The sequence below is a fragment of the Bufo gargarizans genome, chromosome 3 (assembly GCF_014858855.1).
Source record: "Bufo gargarizans isolate SCDJY-AF-19 chromosome 3, ASM1485885v1, whole genome shotgun sequence".
NCBI lineage: Eukaryota > Metazoa > Chordata > Amphibia > Anura > Bufonidae > Bufo > Bufo gargarizans.
In genome coordinates, this window is record NC_058082.1 from 425,277,574 (window position 1) to 425,292,635 (window position 15,062).

The 15,062-nt window shown below is 43.0% G+C and overlaps 1 protein-coding gene across 4 annotated transcripts in view; it reads left to right on the plus strand.

The window, feature by feature from the left end:
- The window catches only part of IKBKE (inhibitor of nuclear factor kappa B kinase subunit epsilon), an 87,491-nt gene that overhangs the window by 38,042 nt on the left and 34,387 nt on the right, over positions 1-15,062 (plus strand). For 3 of the 4 annotated variants that reach the window (XM_044288454.1, XM_044288453.1, XM_044288456.1), the window contains 7 exons: positions 219-329; positions 5,143-5,322; positions 5,454-5,650; positions 6,128-6,192; positions 7,878-7,969; positions 12,872-12,973; positions 13,251-13,317. In XM_044288454.1, coding sequence (XP_044144389.1) covers positions 219-329; positions 5,143-5,322; positions 5,454-5,650; positions 6,128-6,192; positions 7,878-7,969; positions 12,872-12,973; positions 13,251-13,317 — 814 coding nt within the window. The remainder of the gene's footprint in view (positions 1-218; positions 330-5,142; positions 5,323-5,453; positions 5,651-6,127; positions 6,193-7,877; positions 7,970-12,871; positions 12,974-13,250; positions 13,318-15,062) is intronic. The other variant, XM_044288455.1, reaches the window with a different exon arrangement.

Consider the following 15,062-nt stretch of genomic DNA (forward strand, 5'->3'; position numbering starts at 1 on the left):
CAGCATCTATATTAATGTTATGAGGTGGTCATTGGCCTGTGAAAGATATAACTCATATACTATGTATGCAAGACAGATATCATCATAATAAGAGACTAATGTGTGGAGGCTTCATATATTAAAATATGATGATGATGTGCCTTTTGAGATGTAAAAAAGTAATAAAGCAGACGAGAGCAATATTACATTACTGATGTATGTCTGTTATTGACATTTAGGCACAAAATTACAGCAGAAAAGCCACCAGGTGCCATTGCAGGAGTGCAACGGAAAGAAAGTGGACCCATTGAGTGGATTTACGAATTGCCAGTCACCTGTCGCCTTTCAGAGTAAGAGCTCATTTTAAAATGTGATGACTGCTATATACCCACTAGCTAACTACAAAAAGGCTAAAGAAGGGACTGGCTCTCAAGTGACTTAGTACTAATGAAATTTAATACACATGTACAATAAAATGGTAATAACAATAAAACAATAAAACACATATAAAATGTGAATTGTTAGGGTCCGGATCCAGTCTCAGTTCCTTTCATAGTCGAATGCAGGACCCTCACAATGACGGCTACTAGAGAAAAGTTAGTGGCTGGTGGTAAAATATATATCTCTTATTTATATATAAAAATGAGTTTCTGTCTGTCTAGATGTCTAGATGTTCTTTATGTGCAACCAAACGACTTGACAGATCTTCACCAAATTTGGCACACAGGTACATCAGGTGTTCGGGAAGGTTTCAGCTCTCTAGGACGTACCGTTCCTGAGATATTCCTAAAAAATTACCTGCATTAGCCAATAGAAGCTCGCAGGTCCTACTTCAGGTTGCCATAACAACTGATCACAGGTTTTAGCAGTTCGCAGGTCCTTAGATATTCAGTCATATGATGTATGACGGCACAACTACACTGCTACATGCATGGTGGGCAGGGGCCACTATTAAATGAACGGGCGCTGTGGAGTTTACTGTTAAAGGGGCGGGCACTGTGGAAGTCACTCTTAAAAGGGCAGGCACTGCAGAGGCCACTGTTAAAGAAGCGGGCACTGTGGAAGTCACTGTTAAGGGGGCGGGTACTGTGGAGGTCACTGTTAAAGGGGCGGCTACTATGAAGGTCACTGTTAAAGGGGTGGTCAATGTTAAAGGGGCGGGCACTGTGGAGGTCACTGTTAAAGAAGCGGGCACTGTGAAGGTCACTGTTAAAGGGGTGGTCAATGTTAAAGGGGTGGGCAATGTGGCGGTCACTGTTAAAGAGGTGGTCAATGTTAAAGGGGCGAGCACTTTGGAGGTCACTGTTAAAGGGGCAGGTACTGTGGAGGTCACAGTTAAAGGAGCGGGCACTGTGGAGGTCACTGTTAAAGGGGTGGGCACTGTGGAGGTCACTGTTAAAGGGGAGGGCACTGTGGAAGCCCCTGTTAAAGGGGCGGGCACTGTGAAGGTCACTGTTAAAGGGGTGGTCAATGTTAGAGGGGCGGGCAATGTGGCGGTCACTGTTAAAGAGGTGGTCAATGTTAAAGGGGCAGGCACTTTGGAGGTCACTGTTAAAGGGGCAGGTACTGTGAAGGTCACAGTTAAAGGAGCGGGCACTGTGGAGGTCACTGTTAAAGGGGTGGGAACTGTGGAGGTCACTGTTAAAGGGGAGGGCACTGTGGAAGCCCCTGTTAAAGGGGCGGGCACTGTGAAGATCACTGTTAAACGGGCGGCCACTATGAACGTCACTGTTAAAGTGGTGGTCAATGTTAAAGGGGCAGGCACTGTGGAGGTCATTGTTAAAGGGGCAGGTACTGTGGAGGTCACTGTTAAAGGGGCGAGCACTGTGGAGGTCACTGTTAAAGGGGTGGGTACTATTAAAGGGACAGGCAATGTGGAGGTCACTGTTAAAGGGGTGGGCACTGTGGAGGTCACTGTTTAAGGGGTGGGCACTGTGGAGGTCACTGTTAAAGGGGCAGGCACTGTGGAAGTCACTGTTAAAGGGACGGGCACTGTGAAGATCACTGTTCAAGGGGCGGCCACTATGAACGTCACTGTTAAAGGGGTGGTCAATGTTAAAGGGGCAGGCACTGTGGAGGTCACTGTTAAAGGGGCAGGTACTGTGGAGGTCACTGTTAAAGGGGTGGGCACTGTGGAGGTCACTGTTAAAGGGGCAGGCACTGTGCAGGTCACTGTTAAAGATGCGGTCACTGTTAAAGGGAAGGGCACTGTGGAGGTCACTGTTAAAGGGGCGAGCACTGTGGAGGTCACTGTTAAAGGGGCGGGTACTATTAAAGGGACAGGCAATGTGAAGGTCACTGTTAAAGGAGTGGGCACTGTCGAGATCACTGTTAAAGGGGCAGGGGACTGTGGAGATCACTATTAAAGGGGCAGCTGCTGTGGAGTTCACTGTTAAGGGGCGGGTTATTGTAGAAATCACTGTTAAGGAGAGGGGGTACTGTGGAGGTCACTAATGAAGGGGGGCCACTGTGGAGGTCACTGTTAAAGGGGCGGATGCTGTGGAGGTCACTGTTAAGGGAGTGGGATTCTGTGGCAGTCACTGTTAAAGGGGCAGGCGCTGTGGATGTTACTGTTAAGGGGCAGACCGCTGTGGAGGTCACTGATAAAGGGCTGGGCACTGTGGAGGTCACTGTTAAGGGGGCAGGGGACTGTGGAGGCCGCTATTAAAGGGGCAGCTGCTATGGAGGTCACTGTTAAGGCAGCGGGGTACTGGTGAGGTCACTGTTAAAGGGGTGGGATGCTGTAGAGGTCACTGTGATGGAGAACACTGTAGATATCTTTTAACCTCACACACAAACATTAAATGAAATACATGAAATATATCCGTGCGAAGCCGGGTCCTTCTGCTTATATACAGTCCTGATGAAAAGTTTAAGACCACTTGAAAAATGGCAAAAAAACATATTTAGCATGTCTGGATCTTAACAAGGTTCCAAGTCGAGTTTCAACATGCAAACCCAACAAGACCCAAAAGAAATGAGAGTGAGACTAAACATTTTTTGAACATTCAATTAATTGAAAATAACGATTAAACTGAAACAGGCTGTTTTTCAGCTGATCCAAATTTTAGGACCACATGCCTTTAAAAGGCCAAATCTGTGCAAAGATGTGGATTCATTGTCATTTTCTGTCAGGTAGTCACACGTTGTGATGGCAAAGGCAAAAAAACTCTCCCTTTTTGAACGTGGTCGGGTTGTTGAACTGCATAAGCAGGGTCTCTCTCAGCGCGCCATCGCTGCTGAGGTTGGACGCAGTAAGACAGTCATTTGGAATTTCTTAAATAATCCTGAGGGTTATGGAACAAAAAAGTCAAGTGGAAGACCCAAAAAAATGTCATCAGCACTGAGCCGGAGGATCTAAATGGCTGTCCGTCAAGATACTGGACGATCCTCGACCCAAATTAAGACCCTTACCGGTGCTGACTGCAGCCCCATAACCATCAGACAGCATCTAAAACTGAAGGGACTTCAAAAAACTTCTTCAAAGACCTCGTCTCCTTGAACGCCACAGAACTGCTCATTTGGACTTTGCAAGAGAGCACCAAACATGGGACATTCAAAGGTGGAAGAAAGTTTTATTTTCTGATGAGAAAAAATTTAACCTTGATGGTCCTGATGGTTTCCAATGTAAATGGCATGACAAGCAGATTCCACCTGGGATTTTTTCTACGCGCCACAGTGGAGGGGGCGCCATAATGGTCTGGGGTGCTTTTTCCTTCAGTGGAACAATGGAGCTTCAGGAAGTGCAGGAGCGTCAACTGGCTGCTGGCTAAGTCCAGATGTTGCAGAGAGCATTCCTCATGACTGAGGGCTCTAGTCTGTGTGGTAACGACTGGGTTTTTCAACAGGACAACGCTACAGTACACAATGCCTGCAGGACAAGGGACTTCTTCCAGGAGAATAACATCACTCTTTTGGCCCATCCTGCATGTTACCCTGATCTAAATCCAATTGAGAACCTTTGGGGATGGATGGCAAGGGAAGTTTACAAAAATGGACAACAGTTCCAGACAGTAGATGGCCTTCGTGCGGCCGTCTTCACCACTTGGAGAAATGTTCCCACTCACCTCATGGAAACACTTGCATCAAGCATGCCGAAACAAATTTTTGAAGTGATAAACGATAACGGCAGAGCTACTCATTACTGAGTCGATGTTTAGAAGTTGGAGTTCTGTTTTGGGGGGGGGGGGGGGTTAGTTTTTTTTTGGAGGTGTGGTCCGAAACCTTTGATCAGCTGAAAAACAGCCCCGTTTCAGTTTATTTGTTGTTTTCATTAAATTGAATGCTCAAAAAAAAAATTGTCTCACTCCATTTCTTCTTGTTGCATGTTGAAGCTCTACTTGGAACCTTGTTAAGATCCAGCCATGCTAAATATGATTTTTTGCCATTTTTCAAGTGGTCTTAAACTTTTGATCAGGACTGTATATATACATATATATATATATATATATATATACACACAAGGTGTGAACACTGTCCAAGTCTATGCAATGCAGGTGTAACTGTCCTCCTCCTGAGGACTGTTAGTATAGACCAGTGATGGCTAGGACAGGTGGCTTGCGATCATTTGAAATCTTTCCAGGAGAACCCCTTTAAACATTATAGTGTGGTGTATCGAATAAGGAAGAATTATAAAGTGTAAGTAACTCTACCCTTATTCACATACTCTGTGATCTTCTTAAATGTCTTGAGTCTGGCCAAATCTTCTCATTATGTTGAAAACAATAAGGGGCATTTACTAATGTCTTCACGCCACAATAGTGTAGTAAAAAAGTTGCAAATTATAGCTTATTCCTTATGTGTGCAATAATTTGCAACTTTTTAGGATTCTCAACACTTTTCTAAAAGTGCTCACTGGATTTACTATAACTTACACCAGAAAATTGCAGAAGATATAGCTGAAGTATACGCCTGCCCCTGGCTGTTGTAGACTTCAGTTTCTGGTTCACGGACTGCCAGAGATGCACATAATTTATTAAGAGGCAGATGACCTCAGTCTGGCTCAGAGGGACCCAGACTGGCATATGGAAACACAAATGTCTTGACAAATGTCCCTCAATTTACTCCATCCCTAGTGCTCATCTTCCTGACGTGCATTTCTGCATCCACTATGCCCTGATTTGACAAACACTACTAGTCAACACAGCCTTTATTTGTTCACAGCGGATTGAGGACACAGTCGAAAGCCATTCTTGCAAATATCCTTGAAGCTGACCAGGAGAAATGCTGGGGCTTTGATCAGTTTTTTGCCGAGACCAACAACATTCTAGAGAGGATGGTCATCCACGTGTTCTCCTTGCCACAAGCCAGAATGCACAAGATTTATATACATCATTATAACTCGTAAGTCGTGCATACATTCAGCTGTGAAATCAGCCATTTATAAAAATTATAAACATTCACAGTAATTATAAAGGAAATATCTGTCTTTGTTAAAAAAAAAAAATTGTTGATTTTTTTTTTTCTTACAACAGAGTCGCTATCTATATGGAAATGGTGGCCAAACAAACTGGAATTGCGCCAGAAAGACAGACTTATTTCTATGAAGGCCATCTGTACCCCGTCAATCCAACCTTACAAGTTCACCACCTTCCGAAGACAGCAGAACAATATCAGTTCATATTAATTGGTGGTGAGAGTGAAGGACCAATGGGAGTCATTTACAAAGACCGTAAGTTGAGCATGCTTCTAGTAGCCACGGAACTGGCTTCTGTCTTTCTCCTTGTATAAAGTTGCCAATACATGCAAATAAGATTGATGTCAGTGGATTGGATCAGCTCACACAAAGTGGCTATAATCCATACCAGGGTTCCTCAACTCCAGTTCTCAGGACCCACCTGACGGTCATGTTTTCAGGATTTCCTTAGTATTGAGAAGGTGATATAATTAGTGTCAGTGCATCAGGACTTACCTCAGGTATTCATTCTGTGGGATATTCTCAAATCATGACTGGTAGGTGGACCCTAATGAATAGAGTTAAGGAACACTGTATATCTACACATTCAAAAACATGCCCACCACATTCCACCACCTCTATGTGGCACCCTATCCCTGGGCATTGATAAAATTGACATCAGGTACTAGTCATTTACTATTGGAGACTATATTACACCAATTGATATACTTTACTTATTTCCATTCTTTCCAGCTGCATTTGACTTTCCCAGGTTTCTGCCCTCTGTCGATGTTCCTGTTGACTGTTCTGTTGCAAAAGTAAGTAATAATGTTTTGCCTCATTATTATTTAAGTACATTAGGATAGACATTAATAACATGGATCTGGCAGTTCTATGCAAGTATATATGTATATATTTAAGATGTCAATTTTCATTTATGTATAGCCTAGTTTTCACCATGCTGATGGAATAAAGTAATCCATATTTACACTACTGTATATAGACAGGGGTGCACCTCGCCTTTCTGTTGCCTGAGGCGACAACTGAAATGGGGCCCCTCCCTCCCCAATGCCAATTTTCTAACCTAACCCCTACCCTTCAGCCCCTGGCCCTTCGGCTGCCCCTCTCTTGCCCCTACCTGTTTCGCGGCATAAGGTGTGTTACACTGAGGCACCTTTGACAATCATTAGATGCAATGTTGTGCAACACATGTTGCCATGTAAGGGTGGGTTCACATCAGCGTTATGTATTCCGTTATGGCTTTCCGTTATAACAGAAAATAACGTAATCCATAAGACGGAAGTCAAACCGGAAGCCTTTAAGAGGCATTCTGTTTTAATCTGTTATAATAGAAGTCTATGGGAACCATAACGAATCCGTCTGGTTCCCGTTATGCAAGACGGAAAACAAAGTCCTGACGACAGGACTTTTTTGTCCGTTCTGCATAACGGGAACCAGACGGATCCGTTATGATTCCCATAGACTTCTATTATGACGAAAAACAAAACGGAATGCTTTTTAAAGGCTTCTATTTTGCATTCCGTCAAAATACAAGTCTATGGGAAGCATAACGGATCCGTCCTGGTTTCCGTTATGCAGGACTGGACTCCTGCATAATGGATCTGTTATGCTGCCCATAGACTTGTATTATGAAGGATCAAAACAAAATGCCTCTTATAGGCTTCCATTTTGACTTCCATCTTATGGATTCCGTTATTTTCCATTATAACCATGTTATAATGGAAAACCATAACGGAATACACAAAGCTAATGTGAACCCACCCTAACCCAACTTAATAAATCCATATGTGACCAATGCCCTCTAGTGGCAGCAGAAATAATTTTATCACTTAACCCTAGCTTCTCATACATAGCTGAGAGGGGAGCTTGTACGTGCTAGAAACACTATCTGCAATTACAGCATCATTAGCAAACAAGTAGAAAGGAAACAGTCAGAAGGTAACACTACCTTTCTCTCCTACAATAAGTTAAAAGTATATTTGGAGAAGTGAAACAAGCACTCAGCCTTTGGACTCATGCAGACGACCTCGCTGTGTTTTGCGGTACGCAAATTGCAGATACGCAAAACACGGATGCTGGCCGTGTGCATTACACAATTTGGGGAACGGAACGAGCCTCCATAATAGAAATGCCTATTATTGTCCGGAAAAATGGACAAGAATAGGACATATTCTATTTTTTGTTTTGCTGGTCCACGTAACAGAGTAATACTCCGTGTGCTGTCCACATTTTTTGCAGCCCCATTGAAGTCACAAAAAAGAGGCCACAAAAAAAAAGGGCTCAGATGCGGACCCAAACAACGGTTGTGTGCTTGAGACCTACTTGGCACAAAGAAGAGGGGGAACTTCTATTTTTCTAGAATCCCAATTGACTTATGCATAGAATTGCATATGCCCTCCCTAAGGGAACAATTGTTCAGTAATGTGCGAGGATTCTCTGCGCAACCTAAAAATTTCAGTAACAAATATATGCACCATTGCAGAATGTTGTCAGTGCTGTTTACCAGACGTTGCGAGTGACGGAGTCGCTGTTGACATGTCAAGAATTTATACTCCGAGGAACATATTGGCTTATGTAAGTGATACTGATATCATACTTTCCAGATACGTTAGCTATCATTCCATTGCACAATAAATAAAGTATTTCAAAATAAGTGTAAAAATAATTAACTTCTTATATTTTAGGCCATGTTCAATATAGTGAAATTCAGCTAGTGTTGTGTTCAGTTTTACTCTTAGTTGAAGGCTGGATGTAAAATGAAAAGGGAAACCTTTTTTATAAAGGGATTAGTGTTGAGAAAATCAAACTTCATACTTGCCTCTTCCGTTTGAGAGCCAGCCGCCACCATCTCGATTGAAGATCTTGCACGAAATCCCTTGCTTGGTGAGGTATGATGTCAACATGTCGGCTAATGTGATGACGATTTCGCGCTAGATCTTCAATCAAGATGGCGGCAGCTGGCTCTTCAGGATCAAATGGATGTCGGTAAGGCTACTTTCACACTAGCGTTCAGAGCGGGTCCGTCTGATGTTTCATCAGACGGATCCGCTCCTATAATGCAGACGTTTGCATCCGTTCAGAACGGATCCGTCTGCATTATAACTTAGAAAAATTTCTAAGTGTGAAAGTAGCCTGAGCGGATCCGTTCAGACTTTACATTGAAAGTCAATGGGGGACGGATCCGCTTGAAGATTGAGCCATATGGTGTCATCTTCAAGCGGATCCGTCCCCATTGACTTCCATTATAAGTCTGGACGGATCCGCTCGCCTCCGCACGGCCAGGCGGACACCCGAACGCTGCTTGCAGCGTTCAGGTGTCCGCTCACTGAGCGGAGCGGAGGCTGAGCGCTGGCAGACTGATGCATTCTGAGCGGATCCGCCTCCACTGAGAATGCATTAGGGCCAGACGGCTGCGTTCAGGGCCACTTGTGAGCCCCTTCAAACGGATCTCACGAGCGGACACCTGAACACAGGTGTGAAAGGAGCCTAAGTATGATTTTATTCATATTGTTTTTATTTTACAGTGTATTATTACTGTCAGCTGCTGCAATCAGAGATGAATGCAGCATCTGAGGGGTACTATGACGAGGAGCGGCACAATCGCCACTTACTGTCATTGCACCCACTACTGTAAAATTCGGCAAAGCAGCCAAATCCAATTTTTTAATACCTCGCTCCTCACTAAAAGGGATCATTAAAGGGAACTTGTCACCATGAAAATGTAGTGCAATCTGCAGCATGTAATAGAGCAGGAGGAGCTGATATATAGCTTTAGGGTCCATTCACACAACCGTAAGTGTTTTACGGTCCACAAGTTGCAGATCTGCAAAACACGAGTACCGGCTGTATGCGTTCCGCCCTATGATAGAAATGCCTATTCTGGTCCACGATTGCGGACAAAAATAGGACTTGGCTATCTTATTTTTGCGGGGCCGTGGAATGGAACTATAGAAATGAATAGGTCTACACCCGTTCTGCAAATTTGTGGAACAGATACGGACCCAGAAAATACAGTCACATATGGGAAAAGATTCAGTAAAATTTCAGTAAAGATTAGGTAAAGACTCAGTAAAGTGAAGATAATTTAAATCTCTGCTGTTTTTATGCTTCGGGGTAATGGGGCGGTCCTTTTCAGTGATTGACAGCTAAGTTTACATGACTAAAAAAATTAAGTTGGCTGTCAATCAATAAATAGGACTCCTAAGTATAGAAATAAATAAATTACGGACGCTTACATATTAACTTTTTCATTTTGATAGGGGTCAGAGCCATCTTTTCTCATATAGAGAGATACAAATGAACAGCTTTCCGTCACAGTAATAGTCATTGATGATAAAATGCAGTATATATGGTGTGGGGATTCACTCTGGTAGTCAGGACTAGCAGATGCAGCAGAGAGGCAAAGTACACAGTTCTTGAATTAACCACGGGGTTTATTCACATATTGGTGCATAACAAAATGCAGATAAGATGTATCACAAAACGCAGGTGGTTTGGTGTTTGTTCACAGACAAGGAAAGTCCATAAACAATAAATGTCACCTTTTCTCCTGGGTGTTAATTCACACCCTGTTAGCTGTTCAGCCTCATCAAGTCCATAGGCTCGTTCGCCTTTAGAGGAGCCTGAGTACTGCAGCCCTGCTCAAACCTAAAATCCCAGCACAGCCCTCAGTTTACAGCACACAGACTCCTGAGCTCCACTGTCAGAGGGAGGTAAATTTACACACCTGGCAGTGCTGGCTGTTTTTTTTGCCTGGCAAAACCTGGCCTGGAATATGGGGAGTAGACACCCACCCAGCACTTTGACTTATCCCAGTAAGAGCCGTCCCGGATCAGCTATGACAGCCATGCTAAATCTTTAGGTGTCAATTAGCAATAGCTGCTGCTGACACATAAAATACCGGCTCTTACTTCACCGAGGCCAGGAACCTCGGTGACACATACCTTCCATCCACGATGATTCCAGGTACCTTCTTACAATGGATTTATGCCGATTCCATTGAGCACAGTTATAAGCTTCCTAGCATCACCTAGTGCTGCAGGCAGCCAAAATTGTTTAATGTTTCCTCTGTAGGTATGTAAAGAGAAACAGGTGATTTGGAGCCTTTAACAGGGGACAATAAGGCAAGTAGGGATGATTGATTACAGCATGTGGTCTATAAAATTCTTTGACATACATTAAGCATGTAGTGAAAGCGTACAGCTTGCCACTATATGAACACCAAACCTTTTTATCTTTGCTGTCTCAATTTTACAAGCTTTGGTCATACTCAAACCATGAGGTATGGACAACCAATTTTGAAGGGCACAGAAAATAAATGTAGGGGGGGGGGGGGGGGTGTTATGTTGCAGATAGGATATTTCTTATCATAGTGTCATTAGCATAGGATGAGTGAATATGCTGCACTGTGTGTGCTATATTACAAAGCATAGACCTTTCTGTATCAGTTTCATTCAATTTGGTACCGTAATACAATTGAAAACCACAAAGATGTCTCCTTTGCAAGGAGATACACAGATCTCATTGAGCCCAATAGCAAAACTTAGTATGAGCCCCCACTCCCCATTCATTTTTTCAATGTGTGTGTGTGTCAAGCACTCCCAGGCAAAGCACCAGTCGTCCCAGCCTCATCAACTTTATCCAACGTCTATACCTGAAAAAGTGGAAGAGATGCTTTGAAAATATGGCATTTTTTCGGAATAACATATTTCTCAATGTATTTACACCAGAGAACTGACAAAAATACATTGAAAAGTCTCCTGCTTCCGTTTACATAATATATTACAAAACTGCCTGCAAACACCACTAGGGGGTGCTCAGAATACACAAATGTATACGGTTACCACTGTCTGCAATGGAAGCTGTAATAATCTCTTTGCACTGAGCTCCTCCTAGTGGTGGTAGTGTTTTAATGTCAGGAACAGAAGGAGGAGTTTGGCGCCAGACACTTCCGCCCCCAGGCCCTGTATCAGTGGTGTGTCCTGCCTCCATGGAAGGTATGCCACTGCTCAAATGTTTTCTAATAAAGGCATCTGTGATTTCCCATTTGGTTTATGAATAAGCCTACCCGCATACATATTTTTTCAAACTGATGGGTTTCTTCCTCATAGTCTACTTTAACATCTGCAGCCGGCTGTTCCAGCAGAGAATGCCGGGAATTGTCCGGACAAAAAGCGCTGTATGCACCAGTTTTGACCCAGCGGTTTCTCAGCATTATAGTCAACGGGATCTGGAGGGCAGGCAGCATCCAACAGTGCCGGATCCCGAGAACTACAGCATGCTTTTCTCTGCCGGATAGCTTAACCGCAGATGTGAAACTAACCTTAACTGATATGGAACGTAAAAGAGATTAAAAGTGAAACATAGAAAGAGAGCCAAATCGAGATGGTCAAGGCTCTAGCTTTTAAAGGGCACGTGTCTTTAGAAAATGACATTTTTGAAATCATGTTTTTATTTTAAAATATTTTTAAGGAATTCTTGGTGGTTACTTTAAATTTCCCATGTCACTATATAAAAATAAAATAAAAAATCCTGTAGTTTCCGTACTAGTCACTAAATCTAATAATAGGCACCACTTCTCGGTCAGTCACTTTATGGAAGTTATCTCGTTATCACAGGCAGGATTAGAATGACCGCTATCACCTCTATATAGGTAACACAGGATACACAATACGTGAATGTAAAGGCTTATCTTCTTCCTCCTGACCTCTGCACAGGTCACAGAGCATGCCTATAGGTTAGAAAAAGTGTCACTATCTGTTTTAACTAGCAGAAAAAAATGTTGGTGACACATTCTCTTTAAAGAGGACCTGTCACCTCTCCTGACATGCCTGTTGTAGTAACTACCGGCATTCCCCATGCAATAACAATTATGGAGCCTCTATTCTTATGGCTCTATGTGGTGCTATTCCTCTGTTATTTCCACTAGAATTTAATAATTTTATGAATGAACTATCAGCAGATTGTAGTAAAGGGACCAGTCGGGACGATGTCCCTGCACAGTGTAACACCAGCGCACTGATTGGACAGAGTCAGACACACCCACTACTGGTAACACCCAGCGGTACCTTTACTGCAGACTGCTGGTAATTTATTTGTAAACTACTAGCAGGAATAATAAAGGAATGGCACAACATAGAGTCCTAGGAATAGATGCTCCAGAATTGTTATCACATGAGGAATGCAAGTAGTTACTAAAACAGACATATCAGTAGAGGTGGCAGGTCCTCTTTAAGCCATTTTCCTGGCCATCTGCCACGTGGACGTCCCCTTACAATATTGCATGCATTGTGCAACACCAGGAGTTAAAATGCACCACTGAACTACAGGAAAAAGAAGCCTCTGCCATATCTGCATCTGACATCATACAGGGGCATAAAGTATATTAAATACTAGCTATTGATTATTAGAAAAGCTATACATGATTATTGTTCCTTATCATATGGATTTTGTGCAGCATTACTCGTCTCTTTACAGTGAGAATCTGAAAGCAGAATGCCGCAGGATGGCGGAGAAGAAATCAGCCGTGATGTCATACTATAACTGCATGTGCAGCATTAACAGCAGAAGCACCAGACTGTAAGGACGCAATGCTGTGCAGGTTTTCTTCTAAACTGTCTGAGCTGGCAGCACTATACACCAGTGCCATATAGTGATTAATGCTACAGCTTACATAATCCGTAGCACATTAATTCAGAGGTAAAACATTAGCATTTTTTCACATTATTAATTCATCCCTAAAAGAAATCTAGAATGTAAGCACACACTTGGAGACAAAGCACACGTACTGTACTTGTTTCACTTTACAGAGAATCCAATGAATGAAAGTCATCTTATTCCAATTTCTTTTTTACAGATACAATGCTGCCTATAAAGAATCTGACAAGCAGGATCAAGGGCATTGTCAGAAGAAGCTACAGTTAGTAAGTTTACGTTTTTATAGAATCTATTTCTAATATTTCCACTGGTGCCTTGATGGAGTAACTAAGCATGGACAGCTATACCTACAATCAGGACAGTGTCCAAGGGCTCATGATCACTACATAAAACAACTAGATGCTAGTGATAAGTGTCTTTTAAATGTTATTTATTGCCCAAAACAATGTAAATGACTAGAGCAATGGTCAGCAACCTTCAACTCTCCACACTGGTGAAATTATGACTCCCAGCATGCTCCATTCACTTCTATGGGAGTTATGAACACAGCTAAGCAAGTGTGCATGCTGGGAGTTGTAGTTTTACCACAGCTGGAGTGCCGAAGGTTGCTGATCCCTGGACTAGAGGGACTTGTAAGAGATTCTTGCCCTTTAACACTCAAGACCTAGAGTCGGGATTAAGGATGAGCGAACCAGTTCGGACCCAATGGCGAGTGGGAATGGGAAGGAAGAAGAAGGGGTCTCACATGACCCTGAGAGGAAGTCGGGGGGGGGGGGGGGGGCTGCAGCAGGCAGGGAGGTCCCAAGCAGAACGCTATTCTGTGCTGGGCAGTAAATGAGGGTGGTTGGATCTTAAAGTCTCTGCCAGGAAAATGATCGTAGGGAGTCAGGGACAGTGAAAACTCAATCAGGAACAGACAGAAATCAATCAAGCTTGTATTCTATTGCCAGGGAGAGCGAAGGGAAAATCTAGGATTACGAAGAAGAATTGTGTGTGTAGAATAGGGGCAAGCAGGGGAGCTGACACCCAGGGAGAGAAAAGACATGACCTTTTGCCACCTAGCAGAACTGTAGCTGCTGCAGTAAAGACCTCACAATCAGCTACCTGCAAGGAAATATTTTAATTTCCCCATCAAGCCTCAATCCTCTGTTTCCACACAGTTGCAATGTATTTATTTATTTTTTTGTGGGGGGGGGGGGGGGCTCAATTTTATTAAACAGCATATATACAGTTGCAAGAAAAAGTATGTGAACCCTTTGGAATTATATGGATTTCTGCACAAATTGGTCATAAAATGTGATCTGATCTTCATCAAAGTCACAACAATAGACAATCACAGTCTGCTTAAACTAATAACACACAAAGAATTAAATGTTACCATGTTTTTATTGAACACACCATGTAAACATTCACAGTGCAGGTGGAAAAAGTATGTGAACCCCAAGACTAATGACATCTCCAAGAGCTAATTGGAGTGAGGTGTCAGCCAACTGGAGTCCAATTAATGAGATGAGATTAGAGGTGTTGGTTACAGCTGCCCTGCCCTATAAAACACACACACCAGTTCTGGGTTTGCTTTTCACAAGAAGCCTCGCCTGATGAGAATGATGCCTCGCACAAAAGAGCTATCAATAAACCTACGATTAAGAATTGTTGACTTGCATAAAGCTGGAAAGGGTTATAAAATTATCTCCAAAAGCCTTGCTGTTCATCAGTCCACGCTAAGACAAATTGTCTATAAATGGAGAAAGTTCAGCACTGCTGGTACTCTCCCTAGGAGTAGCCGTCCTGTAAAGATGACTGCAAGAGCACAGCTCAGACTCAATGAGGTGAAGAAGAGTCCTAGAGTGTCAGCTAAAGTCTCTGGCATATGCTAACATCCCTGTTACTGAATCTAAGATACGTAAAACACTAAACAAGAATACATTTCATGGGAGGATACCACAGAGGAAGCCACTGCTGTCCAAAAAAAACATTGCTGCACGTTTACAGTTTGCACAAGAGCACCTGG